This window comes from Takifugu rubripes, chromosome 22 (assembly GCF_901000725.2).
Source record: "Takifugu rubripes chromosome 22, fTakRub1.2, whole genome shotgun sequence".
NCBI classification, from domain to species: domain Eukaryota; kingdom Metazoa; phylum Chordata; class Actinopteri; order Tetraodontiformes; family Tetraodontidae; genus Takifugu; species Takifugu rubripes.
In genome coordinates, this window is record NC_042306.1 from 10,982,635 (window position 1) to 11,001,558 (window position 18,924).

At 45.4% G+C, this 18,924-nt stretch overlaps 3 protein-coding genes across 6 annotated transcripts; 1 reads left to right on the forward strand and 2 right to left on the reverse strand.

The window, feature by feature from the left end:
* Nucleotides 1-2: 2 nt before the first annotated feature.
* On the reverse strand, nucleotides 3-2,030 carry LOC101068870 (pollen-specific leucine-rich repeat extensin-like protein 4). The gene is made up of 5 exons (XM_003975683.3): nucleotides 1,909-2,030; nucleotides 1,754-1,817; nucleotides 1,616-1,660; nucleotides 1,312-1,460; nucleotides 3-1,224 (listed from the first exon to the last, which is right to left on the reverse strand). Exons 1-5 carry the CDS (start codon nucleotides 1,948-1,950, stop codon nucleotides 562-564), a joined length of 963 nt encoding a protein of 320 aa, XP_003975732.3. The 5' UTR covers nucleotides 1,951-2,030; the 3' UTR covers nucleotides 3-561.
* A 2,567-nt stretch (nucleotides 2,031-4,597) lies between these two features.
* On the forward strand, nucleotides 4,598-10,845 carry pcyt1aa (phosphate cytidylyltransferase 1A, choline a). Its single transcript, XM_003975682.3, has 9 exons — nucleotides 4,598-4,927; nucleotides 6,671-6,784; nucleotides 6,996-7,092; nucleotides 7,931-8,047; nucleotides 8,169-8,320; nucleotides 8,461-8,539; nucleotides 8,631-8,773; nucleotides 8,863-9,051; nucleotides 9,151-10,845. Exons 2-9 carry the CDS (start codon nucleotides 6,671-6,673, stop codon nucleotides 9,385-9,387), a joined length of 1,128 nt encoding a protein of 375 aa, XP_003975731.1. The 5' UTR covers nucleotides 4,598-4,927; the 3' UTR covers nucleotides 9,388-10,845.
* On the reverse strand, nucleotides 10,533-18,544 carry LOC101066161 (adaptor related protein complex 2 subunit mu 1). 4 transcript variants are annotated; one of them, XM_029831237.1, is made up of 13 exons: nucleotides 18,390-18,544; nucleotides 16,838-16,959; nucleotides 14,249-14,514; nucleotides 14,092-14,174; nucleotides 13,911-13,916; nucleotides 13,636-13,771; nucleotides 13,318-13,459; nucleotides 13,050-13,067; nucleotides 12,484-12,603; nucleotides 12,258-12,393; nucleotides 12,074-12,171; nucleotides 11,712-11,823; nucleotides 10,533-11,607 (listed from the first exon to the last, which is right to left on the reverse strand). In XM_029831237.1, exons 2-13 carry the CDS (start codon nucleotides 16,909-16,911, stop codon nucleotides 11,473-11,475), a joined length of 1,326 nt encoding a protein of 441 aa, XP_029687097.1. In that variant the 5' UTR covers nucleotides 16,912-16,959; nucleotides 18,390-18,544; the 3' UTR covers nucleotides 10,533-11,472. The 4 variants fall into 4 exon arrangements, with proteins under 4 accessions (XP_029687097.1, XP_029687098.1, XP_003975721.1 ...); XM_029831238.1 differs by lacking the exon at nucleotides 18,390-18,544 and adding an exon at nucleotides 17,853-18,003; XM_003975672.3 differs by lacking the exon at nucleotides 13,050-13,067.
* Between the last annotated feature and the right edge of the window lie 380 nt (nucleotides 18,545-18,924).

Below are 18,924 nucleotides of genomic sequence, written 5' to 3' on the forward strand. Positions count from 1 at the left end.
TCATAAAAGTAACATTTATTCCACCCTTAGCAGAAATTTGGCTATGTGCATTACTATTTTTTTTTTTAAATGTCGCAATTTTTCTTCTTCCTGGTCTTTTATGAAATTATCTGCATTTCTTAAAGCAAATTCTGTGGACATATAACAACTTCATGCCCCAAAGATGGCGGTCAACTCTGCAACAACCTTGCGCTGTTGGGTCAAAAGACTGGTACTTATTAAATTTCAGCACTACTAATGCTACACAGCTACTGGTGCTAATGCAAAAGCAGAAACCAACCAGACAGACTCAACATTTATTTCAATTGTTATTTTACTTCCATAGAAAAAGTTTGTAAATTCTTATGAACACAAATGAAAACAATGAACTCAAAACGAGGCTTGGTGGTGAGTGAGCATGATTTACAATTGTTTACTTTCACATGTTTGACAGGTTTTTTCCCATGGAGTGATTTAAAGTCCTGCCTTTTTGTTGTTTATTTGTTAGTTTGTTTGCATTAAAGTTTCACTATTGAAGTCTATCCATCAAAACTGTGATTTCGTTCACAATGCTAACACTCACTACTCTTCAGGAGCGGGATTGGCATAAAGGAAGGGATCATAAAGGTCACGCTTGAAATCATAGGGGTCAAAGTGAGGGTAGGGGCTTTGCTGGGTGTCTGCTGCAGGAATGCTTTCCTCCACCTCCTTTGCTTTCTCCTCCCCTTCCGTCTCTTCCGCAGGGCCCACCGGTGCAGGTTTTTCCAGGATGGGACGAGGAGGGTGATCGATGAGGCAGTCTGGATCCCAGAATGGGTCACAGTCATACTCCACGCCTTTGATGGTCACAACAGGTGGGGGAGGATCAGCAGACTTTTTGGGAGCGTTGGGAGCTGCTGGGGCGTTGGGTGGTGGTGCAGCAGTTTTTAGCTCCTCCTCTGATTTGGGCGCACACGCAGGGTTGTGACGTGGGTCACAGAGCACTGGAACGGCCCCCGTCGGCAGGTAGACGATCTTGGGTTTGCAGAGAGGATCTTTGAGGTGGCAGAGGTATATCTTCTCAGCCTTCTCCAGAGGGTCTGGGGTGGGAGCAGGGGTGGTGGGAGGCAGCGTGGTAGTGGGAGACGGTGCCGTGGTCGTTTGCACACCAAGAACATTTTGGTAACTGGAAGCATCTGGGCCATACACCAGCTCGTAGGAACGCATCATCTGATACAACATCCTGATCTTATCGATCTCATAGAGCTGCACGAGAAACACAGGAATGCATGACCGCGCATGCCATTTTAGTTCAAATAGTATATATGTAATATCCAATTAAATCAAACCTACTCCTTCAGTGTGTCCAATGCTGTTGTAGAAGCGGTAGTAGGACTGAAAGTCAGGATTGGCTCTGTACCATTTTGGGTCAGGGTTTCTCTTTGGTCGGGAATTAGTCAGGAAATGATGTGCCCGATCGGAGCTGATGTTTATGTGCCGCTCTACAGATGGGCACACAGTTATCAGATGCATATGTGTCCAGAGTATAGTCATAGGATGGGTTTTCAAATTTTCACATCCGTAAAAGCAAACTGGATCAACGGCATGCTGCTATAACGGCTGGATTTCAAATGATTTATCTCTGGTTACATCTCACCTTCACGATTTTTAGTGTCCATCAGAGGAGTTGCTTCCAGCAGAGCTGAGAGGAGGCAGGGAACATGTCAGACACACATTCTGCCCACAGTTGCAACAGAAGCAGGTAGATCGTTTGACAAATTTAATTCAAACAAACCTGATGCTAAGAGAAGATGGCACACAGCCCTCAGAAAAGACACCTGGAAAACCATCCCGAATACCTGGGAAAGGTAAAATCAACCAATTTTTTCCCACGTTCTGACGTGGCAGAAACTCTAAATTTGGCTTTTGAGTGAAATGGAGGCTACTCACCTGCTGTGGCATCTCCTCTGTCCCGTCTAATCGGCTGCACATAAGTGTTCATAAATACTGCTCTCATCGCTGCAGCCTTTCCATTGGACACCTGGAAGTGAGCAGGCCTGACTCCGCCCCATTTCTCTTTCTGCTGGACGACCTCATTAGAACAGCGAGCACATGACGCAGCAGTAAAACACAAACTTCAAACAAGGTGCCACTTCCTGTCGAGCTGCAGGGACCTGACATTTACTGGGTGTGCAGGAGGTTCAGCACTGACAAACCATGAATGCAAGAGTCCATCCAATCCCAAAAGCTGCTGTCAGCCTGACAGCAGCTGTCTGTTGTGCTTCTGCGGCCTGATTCTTGAAGAAACATGCCTGGCAGGTAAAAATGAACCCTTTGTCCCAAAACAGCTGGATCAGCTTTCGGCTTTGATCTCTGGTTGTCAAAAAATAGAGGAGCAGATGTGTCAACTGCTGTTTAAGTCCCCAGGAAATATGCAGGAGTGATGGGCCAGGCTGTCTAAACACCAACCTGATGTAACAACCTGGGAATTCTGGTTTTTAAATGCAAAATGGCTAAAAGTTGTGAATTCTTGGACATTATTGCTTTGTCCTCTGACATAAAAGCTAAGACAGGGTTTTTGGTTCTGTGCATTTTGGATAAATATTAGAAAACCAGAAAGCTTCCTAGTAGCCCCCTTAAGGTTAAATTAGGCTTAAGCAAAGGATTTTTGGGAACATTATCCTCCCTCACCGCTTTGATCAGGTATTAAATAAGTTCACTGGATGCTGACTGCCAAAATTTAAGTGGAGGGTGATGTTTTTGAGGCCCCTGACTGCAAAGAAGTTGCTGTTTTTGTTGATTTTTCTAAGGGTTGATGGAAATTCCTTCATTTTCAATTGACAGTCTTGACAAAATGACTCATGTATGCAGGAATTAGATTAATCTTCAGATTTCTTCAAAAGTGCAATATGTCACGTGAAGCTTACTGGGTTTTTTTTTAACCTCTGAAAATGTAAATGTAAATATCCCCTAGCTGGGCTTCTTCTTTTATTTCCAAACAAGTGTCATTTAGGATACCAAAGATATAGACTCAATTACTCTAATTAAGATCATTCCAACCTTTGATCCTGGTCAACCTCACTTTTTTAATCCAAATAAACTTTCATTCAATATATTTCTAATTGTTACAATTTGATTTACCACAAGCAATAAATAAAACTGAACTTATTGTTCTCTTTTAGGAATAAACCACACGGGAAATGTTGCACCCTTGTTGCACTATAGTAACTTTGAAAAGATTTGTCCACAATACAATGTAATGACTAATTCATGTAAAAAAAGATCCCGATTTCAATAAGCAATAGTCAAGTTTACACCTCAGTTGTACCGACTTTACCAACAAGCATGTTTTTGGAGAGTGACGTTAGCTCCGTGACATTCTTTGTGCCTTTGTCTCCTCTGTAGTTTCTTTGTCAGCACTGGGGAAAATGGCATCCTTTAAACAGCCGGCAGGTTTGTGATCAAAGCGTACAAAGGAGACAGAAGGTCTGGGGTGGTTCTCCCAGGTGGATAATAGTGATCATCATACTATAATTTCTCAGAGTACACCAAAACAATAGAGAGGTTAGGGAACGGGCTGTGCCAAAATGACATTTACACTAACAGCAGCTGCCTCACAAGCTAAATAAATCAAAAATGCCCTGAGGAAATAATAATGTTGCAGATAAAAGTATAAACAAGTAGTCTGATTCATTGCTTTCATTTGTGAGTGTAAAACCACTAATGAATGGGACCCTGGACCATGAACATGCTTCATACTGACACGTCCAGCTGCGTTTCTTATACAGTTTTACTACCATCTTCAAGGTATCCATTATTGTAGACGTGCCCCTCAGCTTCTCACATGCAATTAGACCTTGTCCTGAAGCTCTCTGTAGGACACAGGTTCAGCTCAGCACTAATATTCCCATCTTATCACCCCAGCTCTGGTGCTTTCTTTTCCTCAGCACAAACAGAAGGAAATTTCACCCAACTTTTATTTATTAATTTATTCTTAGTACAGGAAGAGGAAATGGCTAATGTGCAGTTTATTTACTTATAGGTGGAATAGCCAGTTAAATTTGAAATTAAAAAAAAGAAAAGAAATGGACAACACTCATTTACACAGGTTTACCTATTAAAGATGAAACATGAAATCAAGATTAATAAAATGATGCTCGGGTATTTGTGTATTTATCTGAGCATTAAAAAGTCCTTTTTTTGCTTTAAAAAAAAATTCTTTTCACATCTTTACCCTTAATGTTTTTTGTTTTTTTTAATGTTTCAAAGTCCTTCACTTGTTTCAGACTTTTAGATAAAACCAACATTTAAATCAAACAATATCAGACAATATAATGATAAATGTATTGCTACATACAATTCTTTATAGAATTATTTTTCATTTTACAAATAATGGGAACTTTCTGTGTATGTTTATTAGAAAATGTTGATGTAAAAGCCTGTAGATTCGTTATTATTCGCCACACTATCACGCTGCTCTTAAATCTCGTTTACATTCACCGTACTAAGAAAAAAAAGTACCGTAGTCATTCCAGTAATAATTTTAATCCCAGCCCGTAAACATCTAGGCAATAAGAATGCAGTACATCATTGCGACCAATCAAAACGCTCTACGTCATCACCGGGCGCGCCCCTGCACCGGAAAGAAATGTCAGTTCCTCCAAGATTATCGAAGTTTTGTAGTCCCCGTTTAATTGACCTGTCAGCACTGTAGTACCAGCTGTCACTGCTGGTTATTTGCATGTCCGTCTGTTAGTCGCACCTTTCTTTTATCCGACCCACAGGATTACTTTAATATACCGTTGTAGTTTGCATCGGCTAATTTGCAAGCTATAAGCTAGCTGCCAAACCAGCTTTAGCATTGGACAGAGGGTTAGCATCGTTAGCTAGCTCTATGCTGTTTGCTACTAAGACGAAGCGTTGAAGCCACCCACTTGTCTGAAGCAGCAGCCCCTAAAAAGAAAGAACAGTAAGTAAAAAATTTAATGTAGCTTTTAAAAGTAGCCATTCCAACGGTGCGAATCACGGTGACTTTAGGATTTATTTATGTTTTTGTAAATGCGAGTTAGAGAAGTTAAGATTAACTATTGTTGACCGCATTTTCTTTTAGTTGTTTTAAAACTGGAATATCAGTATCTATCCTGAAACGGATTAGTTGTCGAATATATACTGATATAACAATATTTATCGGTTTCTCTAATGGCATTTTAAAACATGCGAAAATAATATATTTGCAAGCTTGTGTAAGAGGCTTGTCAGATTGCGGTTCGGATACCAGGTTTGATTTAAGTTTCCATTTTAGATTTTTTAAATTCATCCTGTGTTACAGGTTCAAACTGTTGACTCTCCGAGCATTCTCCATGACCAGCTTTAAGTAAAAGTTACTCTGAGCTGAAGAAAAACAGTTTATTCCATTATTTGTCAGTGAGAGGTTAATTAACGTTGCACCATCGATTCACCTTGGCTGACCGATTGACCATCGATAATTGATTAGTTCCCCTGGATTCATGCTCTGAAATGTGGGAACTTTTTATGTAGATTTGCATGTTCAAATCAATCCAGACAGATTTTAGCCTTGGGCTGTCTGTTGACCTAAATGAGTTGAAACAAAGTTCACAGTTAAAGTGTAACTAATAAGAATAATGTTTGTAAAAGAATTAACGTGTTACTTATTAATATCCACGCTTTATGCTGTTTAAAGACTATTTAACTCTAATTTTGTTTTTTCAAACCAGGCCAAACCAGATCTGAAGGCGGCACTGCCCTTATTGTCTGCTTATTTTAGCAGCCTTTTACAGTTGGAACAACATGTGCTGTTCATGTAAATGCCAGCGCACCGGAGCTCTGCAGGGATCTGCCCTCGGCAACAGGGATCTGCCCTCGGCAACAGCGATCTGCCCTCGGCTGCACCAAAACAAGGGCGATTCCTTCGTGCAAATGCCCAAAGAAAGACATGGGAATGCAACTGATAAGATTTGCATTTCCCAAATATCAAGCCTGCAAACCCATGATGCCATTTGTTTATTTTATTGCCAGTTATCAACTTTAACCACAATGTCCACAATGGTGCTGAAAGCGGAGCACAGACAAATGTGTGCGCCCGCTGCTGAGTCACACCTTTAATAACCCGCATACCAGACGACTCAATCGGAATTAATTCGGAGTTAAAGAAGTGGTGACGCAGGACTTTTTAACATAGGGATTCTGCCATCTGTGGAATGTGAGAAATGGGGAGTAGCCTTACCCATAACAGTAATACTTGTAATATGATCCACAAATACAATGTTGACTTATATTAATATCCCTGGGTTTATCATCTTTCTGGCCTGGCTGTTCGAAGGTGTGAAATGTGTTATTGAAATACTGAACACGATAAGTTTTGAAGGCTTAGACGGAACTAAATGTTGAAACAGGTGGTGCTTGTTTAGTTTCCATGTGATCTCTCCAAGTGTATCACAAGTTTATTGAGATAAGACGCACTTATGCAATCCGCCCTCTGTCACCGGGTCAACCCTTCACTCCGGACGTGTCATCGCTGTCACCTCATCCCTCCGGATTTATTCTCTCGTTTCTGCTGTGTAACGCTTCCCGTAATTATATAGGGCAGAGGTCGCCTCCCGATCGGGGGCATCTGTGTTTCCCTCCCAGCTCGGGTGTCCGAGCGCTGTGGCATGCGGCGCTCTGATTGTGTTTTCCCTCGCCTCTGACGCAGATGCAGGCCCAGAGCTCCAGCGAGCTGCTGCTGTCCAGAAAACGAAAGAGAGATGGTTCCAATGGCGAGATGGAGGAGGGAGAGAGGAGTGGGAAAATCCCCAGATGTACCGTGGTGAGTCAGCTGTCACGGAGCAGCAGATTCTTTAGAGTCCACATGTGTCCGAGCCACTCTGGCTATGAATACACACACGGACGTATATGTGGAAATGTGATGGGCCGACTCGAAGGCCAGGAACAAACGTCACCTGTTTCACCACATCAAGTGTTTATGCTGTTTAATGCGTTGACCATGGTCAAGGTTGATGATGACGATGGTCTTTCAGGGACTGAGGCACCCCGCACCTTTCTCAGACGACCTCGAACCTGCGGATAAACCCTATAAACGAGTCAGCATGGACGAAGCAAAGCGGGGGACGTCACGTGAGTGGGATTTCCAAAAAAGTTCCCCCAGCACAAGACTCACCCTGATCCCCCCCCCTTCCTGAACCGATTGTGTGGGTTTTTTTTTAGATAGTTCTTACGTTTCCATTGTTGCATTTTTAAAGTTACCAGAATCGAAGTGCTACAATTATAATGAAGCAGTTTCACTTGTTTGGCTGCATATTAAAGAGACCAAGAGGGAAAAGATAGCTCGCAATCCCCCGACAGTGGCTTCTTATCCTTTGTTGCCAGTTCTGCCGATAGCATGAGACGCCGTCTCCGCTGCGGGCGGATCTGGTTGTTTGTGAGAAACCCTGGCGTGTCTTCCAGCACATGCTCGTGAACTTGCACAGCGCGGGATTTATGCAGCTTTTCACGGATTAAAGTTAAGAAATCGGCAAAACCAAAACTGAAATTGCAACAAACAAGAGCCGAAATCCCAAATTTAGGAAACGAAATATTAAAAAGTCCTGTTCCTTTTTAAGTGACGCATCAGTCAGTGTAGAGGAGGAAGAAGCTTAAGCTGAAGACAGCTGGGCCTTATTTAGGCTCCTCGTCTGCGCCTTAAGGCTTCTTCACAACAAGAGCAGAACAAACAGTGAGGAAAGATAACGAACGGGTCAGTTTCCTGCGTCCCCACACGCACACGTCTGGTGTTTTCAGGGCTTCCTTTACATAATACAGACCGGTGGAGGAGCGGAGGCCAATATCAACTCAGTAGGTTTCCTCATGTTTTGCTCTCATTTTTGGATGGGGAAAAAGATCACAACGACTTTTTATCTCACTCAAGTGGTCCCCTCTTTTCCCGTTTAATACCGTCTGCTATGTCTCCTCTCAGCTGACCGACCGGTGCGGGTGTATGCAGATGGCATCTTTGACGTTTTCCACTCGGGCCACGCCAGAGCGCTGATGCAGGCTAAGTGCCTTTTCCCCAATACACACCTGATCGTCGGAGGTAAGCGTAAAGGAGACGATGGAGATTACACGAAAAAAAGATAAGACTCGTGATTGCGAACATGGATGCCCGGTTCTGAGGAATCACATTGGTGACGCTGTGCGTTCTCCTCTGTTCCAAGTGTGCAGTGATGACATGACCCACAAATACAAGGGCTTCACGGTGATGAACGAGGACGAGCGCTACGACGCCATCAGACACTGCCGCTACGTCGACGAAGTTGTGAGGGACGCGCCCTGGACGCTAACGCCCGAGTTCCTCACAAAGCACCGCGTGAGTTCCATGAGAAGAGCCATAATTTACGTCCAAAGAACAAAAAAGAAAACCCACTTTTACCCTCCGGTACCAGCCGTGCATCTGTTCTGGGTTTATGTTTTGTTTTATATTTGATTCCACTCTACTATATGTTGTAGATCGACTTTGTGGCCCATGACGATATCCCATACTCCTCAGCTGGAAGTGATGATGTGTACAAGCACATTAAAGCAGCTGGTGAGTGTGACCATGTGCTAACATTGCATGTCGCTAGATGCTAATGCTAAGTATTTTGGTACAACCCGCTAAAACGTCGTCCCTTCAAAAGGCATGTTTGCCCCGACTCAGCGGACGGAGGGCATCTCCACCTCTGACATCATCACGCGCATCGTTCGCGACTACGACGTCTACGTCAGGCGGAACCTGCAGAGGGGCTACACGGCGAAGGAACTCAACGTCAGCTTCATTAACGTACGAAACGCGGCTTTGGTCCGTGCAGCTCGGCGAGGTTCAGACAGAAGGAAACGGTGACATTGACAGAAATCTCATCGTCACTCTAGGAGAAGAAGTACCATCTGCAGGAGCGCGTGGACAAGGTGAAGAGGAAAGTTCGGGATGTGGAGGAGAAGAGCAAAGAGTTTGTGCAGAAGGTGGAGGAGAAGAGCATCGACCTCATCCAGAAATGGGAGGAGAAATCCAGGGAGTTCATCGGGAACTTCTTGCAGATGTTTGGTCCCGAGGGAGCTCTGGTGAGGGTGTTGGTTTGGAGAGGAGATGAATCTGATCTTATAATCTGCACGCGTGTTCCTGTCACATGACCTTCTGACCTTTCCATCTGGCCTCCACAGAAGCACATGCTGAAGGAGGGCAAGGGCCGCATGCTGCAGGCCATCAGCCCCAGACAGAGCCCCAGCAGCAGCCCCACCCGCGAGGAGCGCTCCCCCTCTCCCACCTTCCGCCTCCCCTTCTTCACCAAGACCTCCCCACCCCCCTCTCCTCCGCACCACAGCGGAGCCCGGGGATATCTCATCAGCGAGGACGACGACGAGGAGGAAGAGGAGGACGACGAAGATGATGAAAGCTAGAGCCTGGCCCGAGTTCCTCGTCAGCAGTCTCTGCGTTCAGTCCCGAGCCGACCAGTAATGTGGTGTTCGGAGCTCCCGCTTCCACTTATCCGTTCTGATTTAGCAGTTTCCTCTAGCACTACCATGTCACCTGATAACACAAATCCTTTGTTTCCTTCCACTTCTTTTATTTTCTGTGTGCAACCGTCAGTATTCACCACTTTTTCCTGTCATTTGATGATGTTCTTGTTACTCACGTTAGGATTAATAAGCAGGGGTTTCCACTAGCAGCAAGGTTTTATTATTAACTCTTGGGTTTTGACACTGATCGTAGCAGAACAGCCGGCGTCTCGTAGCTAGATGTAGTCTGGCCTTGCAGAGGGAAACTGTCGGATGTCTTCTCACGTCAGATGACGGCTCTTTTTTTTTTTTTTTTTTTTTTAATCGCAGGGAAAACGGAGTTGGCTGTGAAAGGAGCTTTTTCTAATATATCTGCCTGTTTGGGGCTGTGCTCGTCAGCGCGTACGTGCATGTGACTTTTTCGTGTGACGGTTTGATGTAGACTCGAAGCGTCTTCGGTCTGTGTTCTCCACCCGCTGACGGACCCATTTCAATGGTTCCTCCTGCTGGAGGGTCTCAGTCTGAACTGGTTTTTGGAAATCAAAGATGAAGCATTTTAAACGGGGATGTGGAAGCACTTATTTTTGTAGAAGCTGCCCCACTCTGAACGTCACGCTGTCCATTATCCCCCAGAAAACACAATGGTTTCAAATTCTGCTGCTTCTGTGGGCAGATTTAAGAGTTCCAAGGGTTTGGAGAAACCATGATGTGCTTCTATGCCTGGTTTTAGTATTGAATCACTACAAAATAAGTCTAACAGAGAAAAGCTACTTTGGAAATGCTTGCATCAGTTCTTGGGAAATCACTCCCTGGAACTTCTGGGAGCTGGAAGGTAATCCTGGGTGGGTGCAACAGCTTCATCCACTGGAAACATGTTTCAACAACTATGGTGTTACTTGTTGAATGTGACGATTAAGACGGAAAGATGTATTAAAACTCGTTGGCCAAAGCACTCATCACCAGCGTGACTCCAGTTTTCCTGATATTTGTATTTCGACTTATTCCAGGCTTGTGGAGGTAAAATGAGGGCAGAAAACAGGCAGGGATTGTTACATAGTCGGATTTTATTGGACAGAACAAGGTCACCAGAGCTACAAACATGAAGAAGCAGACAGTGACGAGGCAAACACCAGGGGGAGCCCTCACTTCGCTGCTGATGCGCTTCCAACTGCCAGATTCCCAAAAAGCAGCTTTCAATCAAGAGTGCCACAAAAGTAGTGCTTAACAACATGGAAAAGAAGCTCCAAACCACCTCCTGGCTTAGCGAGACAATGCTCAAACCTCCAAACTGTCCGAAAAACAATTCTGTGTCCTGGATTTATTTCAACACATTGATTTGATGGTTAAAATGAAAAAAAATAAGAAAACGAAAACGAAACGATACACTTTTCAGAGGACAGACTGGTTACTATGAATTCCTTCTATTCCCTAACTGGCCTGTAGGAGACACTGATACTGAAATGACACTTAAGACCCAAATGACCGTTAAGAACAAAATGACAGATCAACCATCAACTTGGTCCACGGCACAGAATAGTTCCATGTGAGGTGTAGCCTCCACCGAGGGTCAGGAACCACTCAAAACCACAACGGCTACAATTCATCTCACTGGTGATCAGCTCTAATGAAACATGGGTGGAACATTTACACGGAATAAAGCCCAAAAGGGCTGCCCTCTCCCCCTGGGTCCCGTCTGCATCACTCGTCTTTCTTTCAGACACCAGTTGGTTTACAGGATTTACTCATCACTACCAGAAATATACGATACAGTTCACATTTTGCATATATCTGAGCATCTTTTTTCTTCTTTTTTTTCTTAAATGTTGTAAATTTTTATCTCCAACAACTAGTTAGGAAGGGTTACAGGTGGCAGGGCGGGGGTAGTAGAGAGCTATAAGGACTGACAGGAGGAGAGAAAAGAAAATATATCAACAAGATAGAGATGGGAGGAAAAGTGGTCAGTTTGCTGCGCGGCAGGGCTGAACTCTAGCAGCGAGTCTCGTAGATGCCGGAGCGGCCGATGTACCGCACCCATTTGATGACGTCGTGGTCACTGTAGTTGAGCTTGGACTCAAACACCTTCAAGTAGCGCACCTTGAGGCCGGAAGGAGCGAAGGGAACCTGCAGGGATGAGGATGGGGAGGTTTAAAGGATGCCCTGGTGCTCTGCACGGGTTACAGGGTGTGTGTGTGTGTGTGTGTGTGTGTACGAGAATGTGCTCTGACCTCAAAGTTCATGGAGATGGGAGGTCTGGCCCATTTCTTCTTATCGTTGGTCGGCAGCAGCTCGATCTCAGCGCTGATTTGAGATTCCTTCATCCCGGCCATGCGTTTGATCCTACCGATGACAGTGAAGGGGGCGTTTAAAAAAAACAACCAAACAGAATATATATCAAAGAGGATTTAACACAACTGTTTCAAAGGTTAAATAAATAGGCCCCACAGGGAAGCTGTGTATCATTAACCTGACACACAGCACAGTCAATATAAAGGTAACTTTATATTTACTTTGTTTCTCAAACTGGCCAAATACAGCAGATCTAGCCGAGACAAGCAAATGGCATCAATATGGAAGAACCACGACTCACTTCCAGACAATGGCGTTCTCGCTGGCCTTATACTTGGCCTTTCCCTTCATACAGATCACCTGCACGCCGCTGGTGTTGAGGGGTGTTGGGATGCGTACCTGCGGAGTCGTGAATTGAAGCCGTGTTACAAACCAATGCGGCTCTACTAGCATGTCGGGAGCGTCTTTCTCCCAACGCGGCTCACCTCGATCTTCTGGGCCAGCAGCGACGGTTTGAAGTTGGACTTGATGACCACCTTAACCTCTAGCTTAGTGCGGCCAACCTCCCTGACCAGGGGAATGACGCGGAAAGGCAGGATGATGTCTTTAGTGGTGCGGTACCTGCCAGGAGGCAAAATAACATTACTGCTGACCTCCGCAACTTCCTACGCTCATCAAACCGAGTTAGTCTCTCAAAGCGACCCCACTGACCTCATGAGCTCGTACTCTCCATCAGGCGGAATGAAACTGATGCTTCGCTCCAGGTCGAACTTACTGAGGCGCACGCACTGGTGGAACGTGCAGTCGTCGATGGCGATGGACTGCTTCCCACTGCTCGAAAACAAAAGCATCAGACACACGCAGGGGATGGGGGGGACGAGTTAACTTCCTTATTGTTATGCTTTATTTGAATACAATATCTATTCAACTAGACCTTCCCCCACGGTTACTCATAGCAAAGGGAGGAATACACACAGGGAAATGAGCGCTAAACAGAAATATGATACTAATGCGACACAACAAATCAAGGTTCATGTTAATGAGTTAGAAATAAAGCAGGTGGCTAGGAGTCGGTCCAACCATTCCACAAAATAGGCTAAACAACCACGGGGCAATACATGGAGGAGTTACGGAGGCGTGTTTGATTTGTTTGGAGTGCGTGGTGAGCAGGCGCCACTGACTCTTAATGTGATTAAAGGCTTAGACAAGACAGGTCAGTGTCCTTGAGTGAAAGTGTGGAAATGGCAAAGGGTGAGGACGCTTTGTCAGTACAGTACCTTCCTCCCCCTAAATCACTGAGGTACAGCATATGGAAAAAAGAAAGAGAGGGAAAGAAAGGAGAGATGCATCCAAAGGAAGGAAAAATAAAACGTAAGGTCTTGTATAAAGCAGCAGGACGACACTGAATAGACACGGGGCCAACAGGCAAAAAAAAGAAGAGAAATCCAAAACATTTAGCAGATTAAAACACTACAGTCTGGACCGTACTGTAGCTTTAATTGTCCTAGAAATGTAGCGTCCGGCACTCCTTGTTGCCTCACTCACCTCTTCCCTTCATCCGACGCTCCTCCCTTGCCCTGCTTGTCGATGACAATCTTGTCGTTCATGCCGAATTTGCACTCTGGCATTCCGCTTAGGTAGCTCTTCATCACGACCCGGCCAGACACGTGGGCGCTCAGGACCTGGCCTGTGGGTGGAAAAGTGGGAATTTTTCACTCTAAAACCCGGCAGGAACGCTTTCTCTCCACGCGTCTGAAGAGCTGGGAGCCATCAGCCGGCCCTGCTCGCTCTCCATGACAGCATTTCAATGAATCATTCATGTCAGAACCCCCCCCCCAGTTACCAGCGGCCTTCTAAACAGACCTTGAGGCGACATGAGTAGGTTGACGCTCTCCAGTACGTCCAGGAAAAGCTCGTTGCGCCGATACTTGATGCCCTCGCGGCGCCAGCCGATCTGCCCCGTCACCTGGCTGGTGATCTGAGACTGCTCCTCTTTTGTCTGGGACGGTCAGAAGAGAAGGTTTTCATCAAGAACAACGGACAGAGGCTGATTAAAGAGCCAAAACACACATGAAGAGGAGCCCTCCGCAGGAAGGAAAACAAAGTGCTTCCTCGGGCTCAGGTGTGGCGTTCATTACCTGGTGCTGGTGTCAGGAGGTCCCGGTGAAGGAAGCACAACAGCAGAAAACAAAGTTTAGAACATGAACATACACTTCAGGAGCTATCAATACATGGATTCAACTTATGCTGAACCATATGAATGTTATGAGAGCAGAACATCACATGTAATGAGTTAAAGATGAGCTTTGTCCTGCTGACCTGTCCCTTAATGCCCTGCTGGGTGATGAAGGTCTTCAGAGCGCCGGTCTCTGAATTCTGTGGGTACCCAAAGTCCAGGATCTCTGCACAAACACGAGCAGATAAGATGAGCCAGAAACTGGGACGCGTTGGACACGTCCGCGCCGTCGGCACCCACCGTCCAGCAGCTCGTAGATGAGCACAAAGTTGTTCTTGATGTTCTCCTCGCTGATTTTGCCGAAGTAGGCGGTCATGACGTCGCACATCTTGTAGAGGAACTCGAAGACCATGGCGGCGTTGACGTTCTGCTTGGTGACGGCCGCCAACCAGATATTGGAGCGTTTGACATGGAAGAAGCTGGTGCGGGCGATGTTGGTCACCGGGGATCGCACCTGCTGCCGGGCGTGAATCACGTTTACGCGGAAGGCGTCGACCGCGTTGCGCCTGGAACAGAAAGGGCGAGGGACATTTAGCTCCTCAGGAAGGTGGTTCAATCCAGAATGCAGCCATGGTTTTAACCAGCGGTGAGGAGGAGCCTCAGGCTGGTGGTGTAGACGGATATAAGGTGTTTAATGTAAATCGATCATTACCAGGAAGGAGGGGGAGGGGCAGCACCATTAGTGGACTCCATGGGAAAATCTTAACCACACAGTCTGGTGAAAATAAAACCCAGAAGTCGTCTGTTTAAAGTTCCTGAGCCTTTGTGCAAATTGAGGGAATGCAGCGCTCGATGAGTGCAGAAATAAATAACAGGGCTTAGTGTACAGGATGCGGCGTGTCCTTACAAGAATACTAAATCCTACTGAGAACACCCCTTCTTACTGATATTCAACACAATCCCTTTATAGTCAGAGAGCTCCTTCTCTAAAATCAAGACATGATTTCAAGCTACAAAATGTGACCAAAAGGCAAAAGGTGCAACGTGCCAGTCCAGATAGCCTTATTTTAGAAAATAAATTAATTCATTAAATTAAAAGTGGATCAAACTAGAAAAATGCTAATTTGGTGATCAGCTGTTGTATCTGGCAGCTTTTTGCCACCACAAACTAATGATTCATGCTTGGAGGAGGTATCGGGATGTTGAATGTGGATTTGATGGGCATGCAGTTTAAGGGTCTGGGGGGGGGGGGCAGAGCACTGTGGCCACGAGAGGGCAGAGGTCATGCTTGATAGTCTCGAGCATCTCTTACCTATTCCTACAGGGGCCGAGGTGGACAGATGGAGGAAAGGGTGATACAGAGGGGAAAAAAAGATGAAAAATGGCAACATGGAGACATTTTTGTGTATCACGTACACACACACAAGGTGAGTGACACGGACTCATTGCCATACACAAAAGGGGATGTTAGGGTGCTCCTTCACGTGGGTCATGTGACTCTCAAGAGGCTCAACTCAGTCACCTTAGTTTCAGCTACACTTGAAGATGTGATAAAGACTGAAGGAACGGATGATGCAGATGGATTTTCCAGGTTCGTACGGTGCTCACGGCTTCGTACTCTGTGCCGTTTTTTCTTTGCTTTGTGCGAGGACAGAGGCAGGATGCTCTGGTGTATTTGGACTGCTGTTGGACAAAAGAGGAGCGATGACGAGCGATCATGAAATCAGCTGCACCAGTGGCTTCGGCCCACCCGCCAGCGCAGGGACGCAGGAGATCCTGCAAGATCTCCGAGGACGTGCGCTGATTCTGCAGTGCTGTAATTTCATTTGAACAGGAACCAGCTTGCTGATTCGGTAAATTCCATTTAACAGCCAGACCATGTTGTCTGTTGGATAAAGCTTTTCCTATTGATGCTAAAAATAACCATGACTTATGTATATGAGAAGCAGCACAGTGTGTGTCTGTCAGTACTACTGCGTACTGACATACAGAGGTATTTAAAGTTGAAACCCATAAAGATGTACTTAACTAATCTGTTAATTAGCAACCCACAAGCCATGTTTCCAATGTGGGCAGACCGCAGAGAGCTACGTTGTTTTTGCTTATTGCCTCAGTCTACCGACAGGAAAAAGCACGTTTAGCTCGTCCGTCTTAAACCCTCTTTTACTGTAAATATGTGCGCACATACACTAGGACACCACAAATATTGATCCCACCGTGCTCAGATTAACGTGCTGGAGGAAGCGCTGAATGAGGTCATGTGATGTGAAGGGGAAGCAGTGGTTTGCAGAAACTGGTACAATGGTTGGGGAAAAAAACCTCTAGATTTGTAAGGTGATGAATTAACGACAAAAGCCTAACTCCCCCCCCCCCTCAAAAATACTATTAAAAATGGCCTCTTGGATTTAGACCTATCAATCTAAGATGGTTAGCACTACCAGCATTTGCTAAGCTAAGCTCTGTAATTCTAAAGCAGCGAGAAAATGTTCAAAAAGTGGCATAGCCCTTTAAGAGGTTATTACGCAACACCCAGCACAACTGTTCTGGCTGGCTGTACCTAAATTCCATATGCTAGTACTTAACAGCTTGTTTCCAGTATTAACACTAAGATCGCTTCCACGGAGCTTTTTAAACCGTTGGACGGTGTCTTTAAAGTGGAAGGTGCCGTGGGATAATGGCTGATGATGGCGAGGGCCCATCAATGAATGCAAAATGCTTCGGTTTTAAATCAGTGGTTTGGCGCATCTACATTTAAAGTGGACTCTTTTGTAAACATAGAACACCTAAAACCTTTGCCAAGGATCCTGCAACACTCATGGCTGTGTTTCAGCTCCCTCGAGAAGAGGTCCAAATGTCAACACCAGGAAGATCGGCTCCCATCACACCTACCCAATATCGTCGCGGTAGACCCGGGAGATGAGGACCTCCCCCTTGTGGTTGTAGATGAACAATCCTCCAATCATTGTGGCTGTCTCTCACACCCAACAGGCCATGGTGAAACCAAATCCCGCCTGAGAAGATACACAAGCCAGTGAGAGGGTGCAGGACGGAAACGGAGGAAGGAAGTGGGAGCGACAGAGAAGTGAAAGCAGCGAATAGAGAAGGGAACCGCCAATACAGGGACACGTTTGTCCATTTTTTGTCTCCCACACACACACACACACACACACACACACACACACACACACACACACACACACAGATTGTACCTTGCAGCTGCACAAATGTGGTGACTCATTTTGTCCATGCAAAGGCCTTCATATAGACACATCAAGCATCCCTACAATGGTGCATAAAATCCTACTAGTTCTCCATCCACCACTCAATCCTTGTTTACTCCTCAAGTGAGATTAACAGCAGATTAAATCACACTCCTTCAAAGCAGGATGTTACCGAGTAACTGGGTGGGAAAATCCTTAGTGGATTTTTTTTTTTTAACAATCAGGCTAAAGGATAGAATTTGATCAATCTAGCTGACAGAAAGACGGTGATGATGAAAAGGGACATTTAAAGATTTGCCGGAAAGGTTTCTTATAGATCGTAAGATTGAACCCCCGGTTCAAAAATGAAGATTCTGGAAACCAGGGGATGAAGGACATGCCTGAAATTCCTCGACGATTGTGGCCACCGAAAAAAAAAACGTGCCGAAAAGGGGGGGGGGTCCAAATATATAATCATTTTAAACAATATCGAATAAAAATTTCCATAGCAAATGTTGCAAAGTCGTGGCCGAATCCACCGTGCAACAAACGTTAGCGGGTTTTTATCTGCCTTTTATTGGCCGAAGTCAAGATGTCTGCTCACTCGGGCCATTTCCTCTCGTTCATACATTTTTCATAGTTTCTCGATTTTTCGGTGACATTTGAGGAACGGGTGGCATAAGAAAGCGCTGTTATAGACATACCAGAATGACTTGGATATAGGTGGACGTCGGGCTCTCGGCTAAGATGAAAGGTGATGTAGAATGGACGGATTGAGAGGTAGCTAGCTAATGTAGCTTAAGATAACAGGCTAGCTAGCGCTATTCTGCAAAGGTGGACCCTTGAACACTTTTCAAAATAAATCCCCGGGGGAGGGAAGAAAATCAGACCAATTCGTGCCCATTCATTATCCAGTGACTAACTAAATAATAACTACAACTATAACAGTACCACTCGCATTCAAAAAGTTTTTAAAGGCGTTGCTCACAGCTTTCAAGAGGTCGCTCACTTGTAATAGACGCGTCAAATGCGTATGCTTTTATTTTGTAGGAACAAAAGCTAACTTCCCGTTACACCGCGAAGGTTATTCCTACCTTGACGCCAGCTAACGGAGCGGTAGCTAGCACCGCTAACATTAGCATCGCACCGATTGAAGCCACTCGGGTGAGAAGTCCAAACCGGCGACTAGGTCAAACCTATATACATTTTTGACGAGACACCTAACTATTAGCTGAGCTTACCCTTGTTCTCTAACGAACGCCACCGGTCCTCCGATCCAGTGGGCTCCCGGCTCTCACAACCGCTAATAGCGCTCCTTCCTCCGGCCGCTGTCAGCTGACTCGCCGTTCTTTACGTAGGACAGTTCCGCTGTGACAGGAAAAGGCGCGGCTGGAACCGTGTCTAAGCCGCACCCAGGCCTTGTTGTGATAAGCTGTGTTGCTGACCGCTCACGAATAACTTTAATAGTCGATTCATTGTAAACGTGTCGCCTTTTAAAAGGTTTTAAAAGTACTTCCTCATTTACAGCACCATTGTTCTTTACTGCTCCAACCAGGCGACTGAATAAACTCCCGTTAAATTAGGTACAGTGATTGCTTTAATGTCCGTTTTCCCCACATTTATTTATTGTAAGATGAGAAACCACTTCTGTGCGGGATTCATGCGAGAGTTCGCCCAATTCTTTTGAAATGTGCACAAACTTGATCCCTTGTGCCCCCACCCCAAACACCCGCAGACATCTGTGCACCAGATTGCACAGCCTTCACATTCCTAATC

Coding starts and splice junctions, on each gene's coding strand:
- LOC101068870 (XM_003975683.3), bottom strand. CDS start 1,950: ATGTGCAGCCGATTAGACGGGACAGAGGAGATGCCACAGCAG. Junction 1,818..1,908: donor CAGAGGAGATGCCACAGCAG/GTGAGTAGCCTC, acceptor TACCTTTCCCAG/GTATTCGGGATGGTTTTCCA. Junction 1,225..1,311: donor GCATTGGACACACTGAAGGA/GTAGGTTTGATT, acceptor TTTCTCGTGCAG/CTCTATGAGATCGATAAGAT.
- pcyt1aa (XM_003975682.3), top strand. CDS start 6,671: ATGCAGGCCCAGAGCTCCAGCGAGCTGCTGCTGTCCAGAAAACGAAAG. Junction 8,321..8,460: donor AGTTCCTCACAAAGCACCGC/GTGAGTTCCATG, acceptor TATATGTTGTAG/ATCGACTTTGTGGCCCATGA. Junction 9,052..9,150: donor TTGGTCCCGAGGGAGCTCTG/GTGAGGGTGTTG, acceptor TGGCCTCCACAG/AAGCACATGCTGAAGGAGGG.
- LOC101066161 (XM_029831237.1), bottom strand. CDS start 16,911: ATGATTGGAGGATTGTTCATCTACAACCACAAGGGGGAGGTCCTCATC. Junction 13,460..13,635: donor CCTACTCATGTCGCCTCAAG/GTCTGTTTAGAA, acceptor TTCCACCCACAG/GCCAGGTCCTGAGCGCCCAC. Junction 11,608..11,711: donor CCATCTCCATGAACTTTGAG/GTCAGAGCACAT, acceptor TCATCCCTGCAG/GTTCCCTTCGCTCCTTCCGG.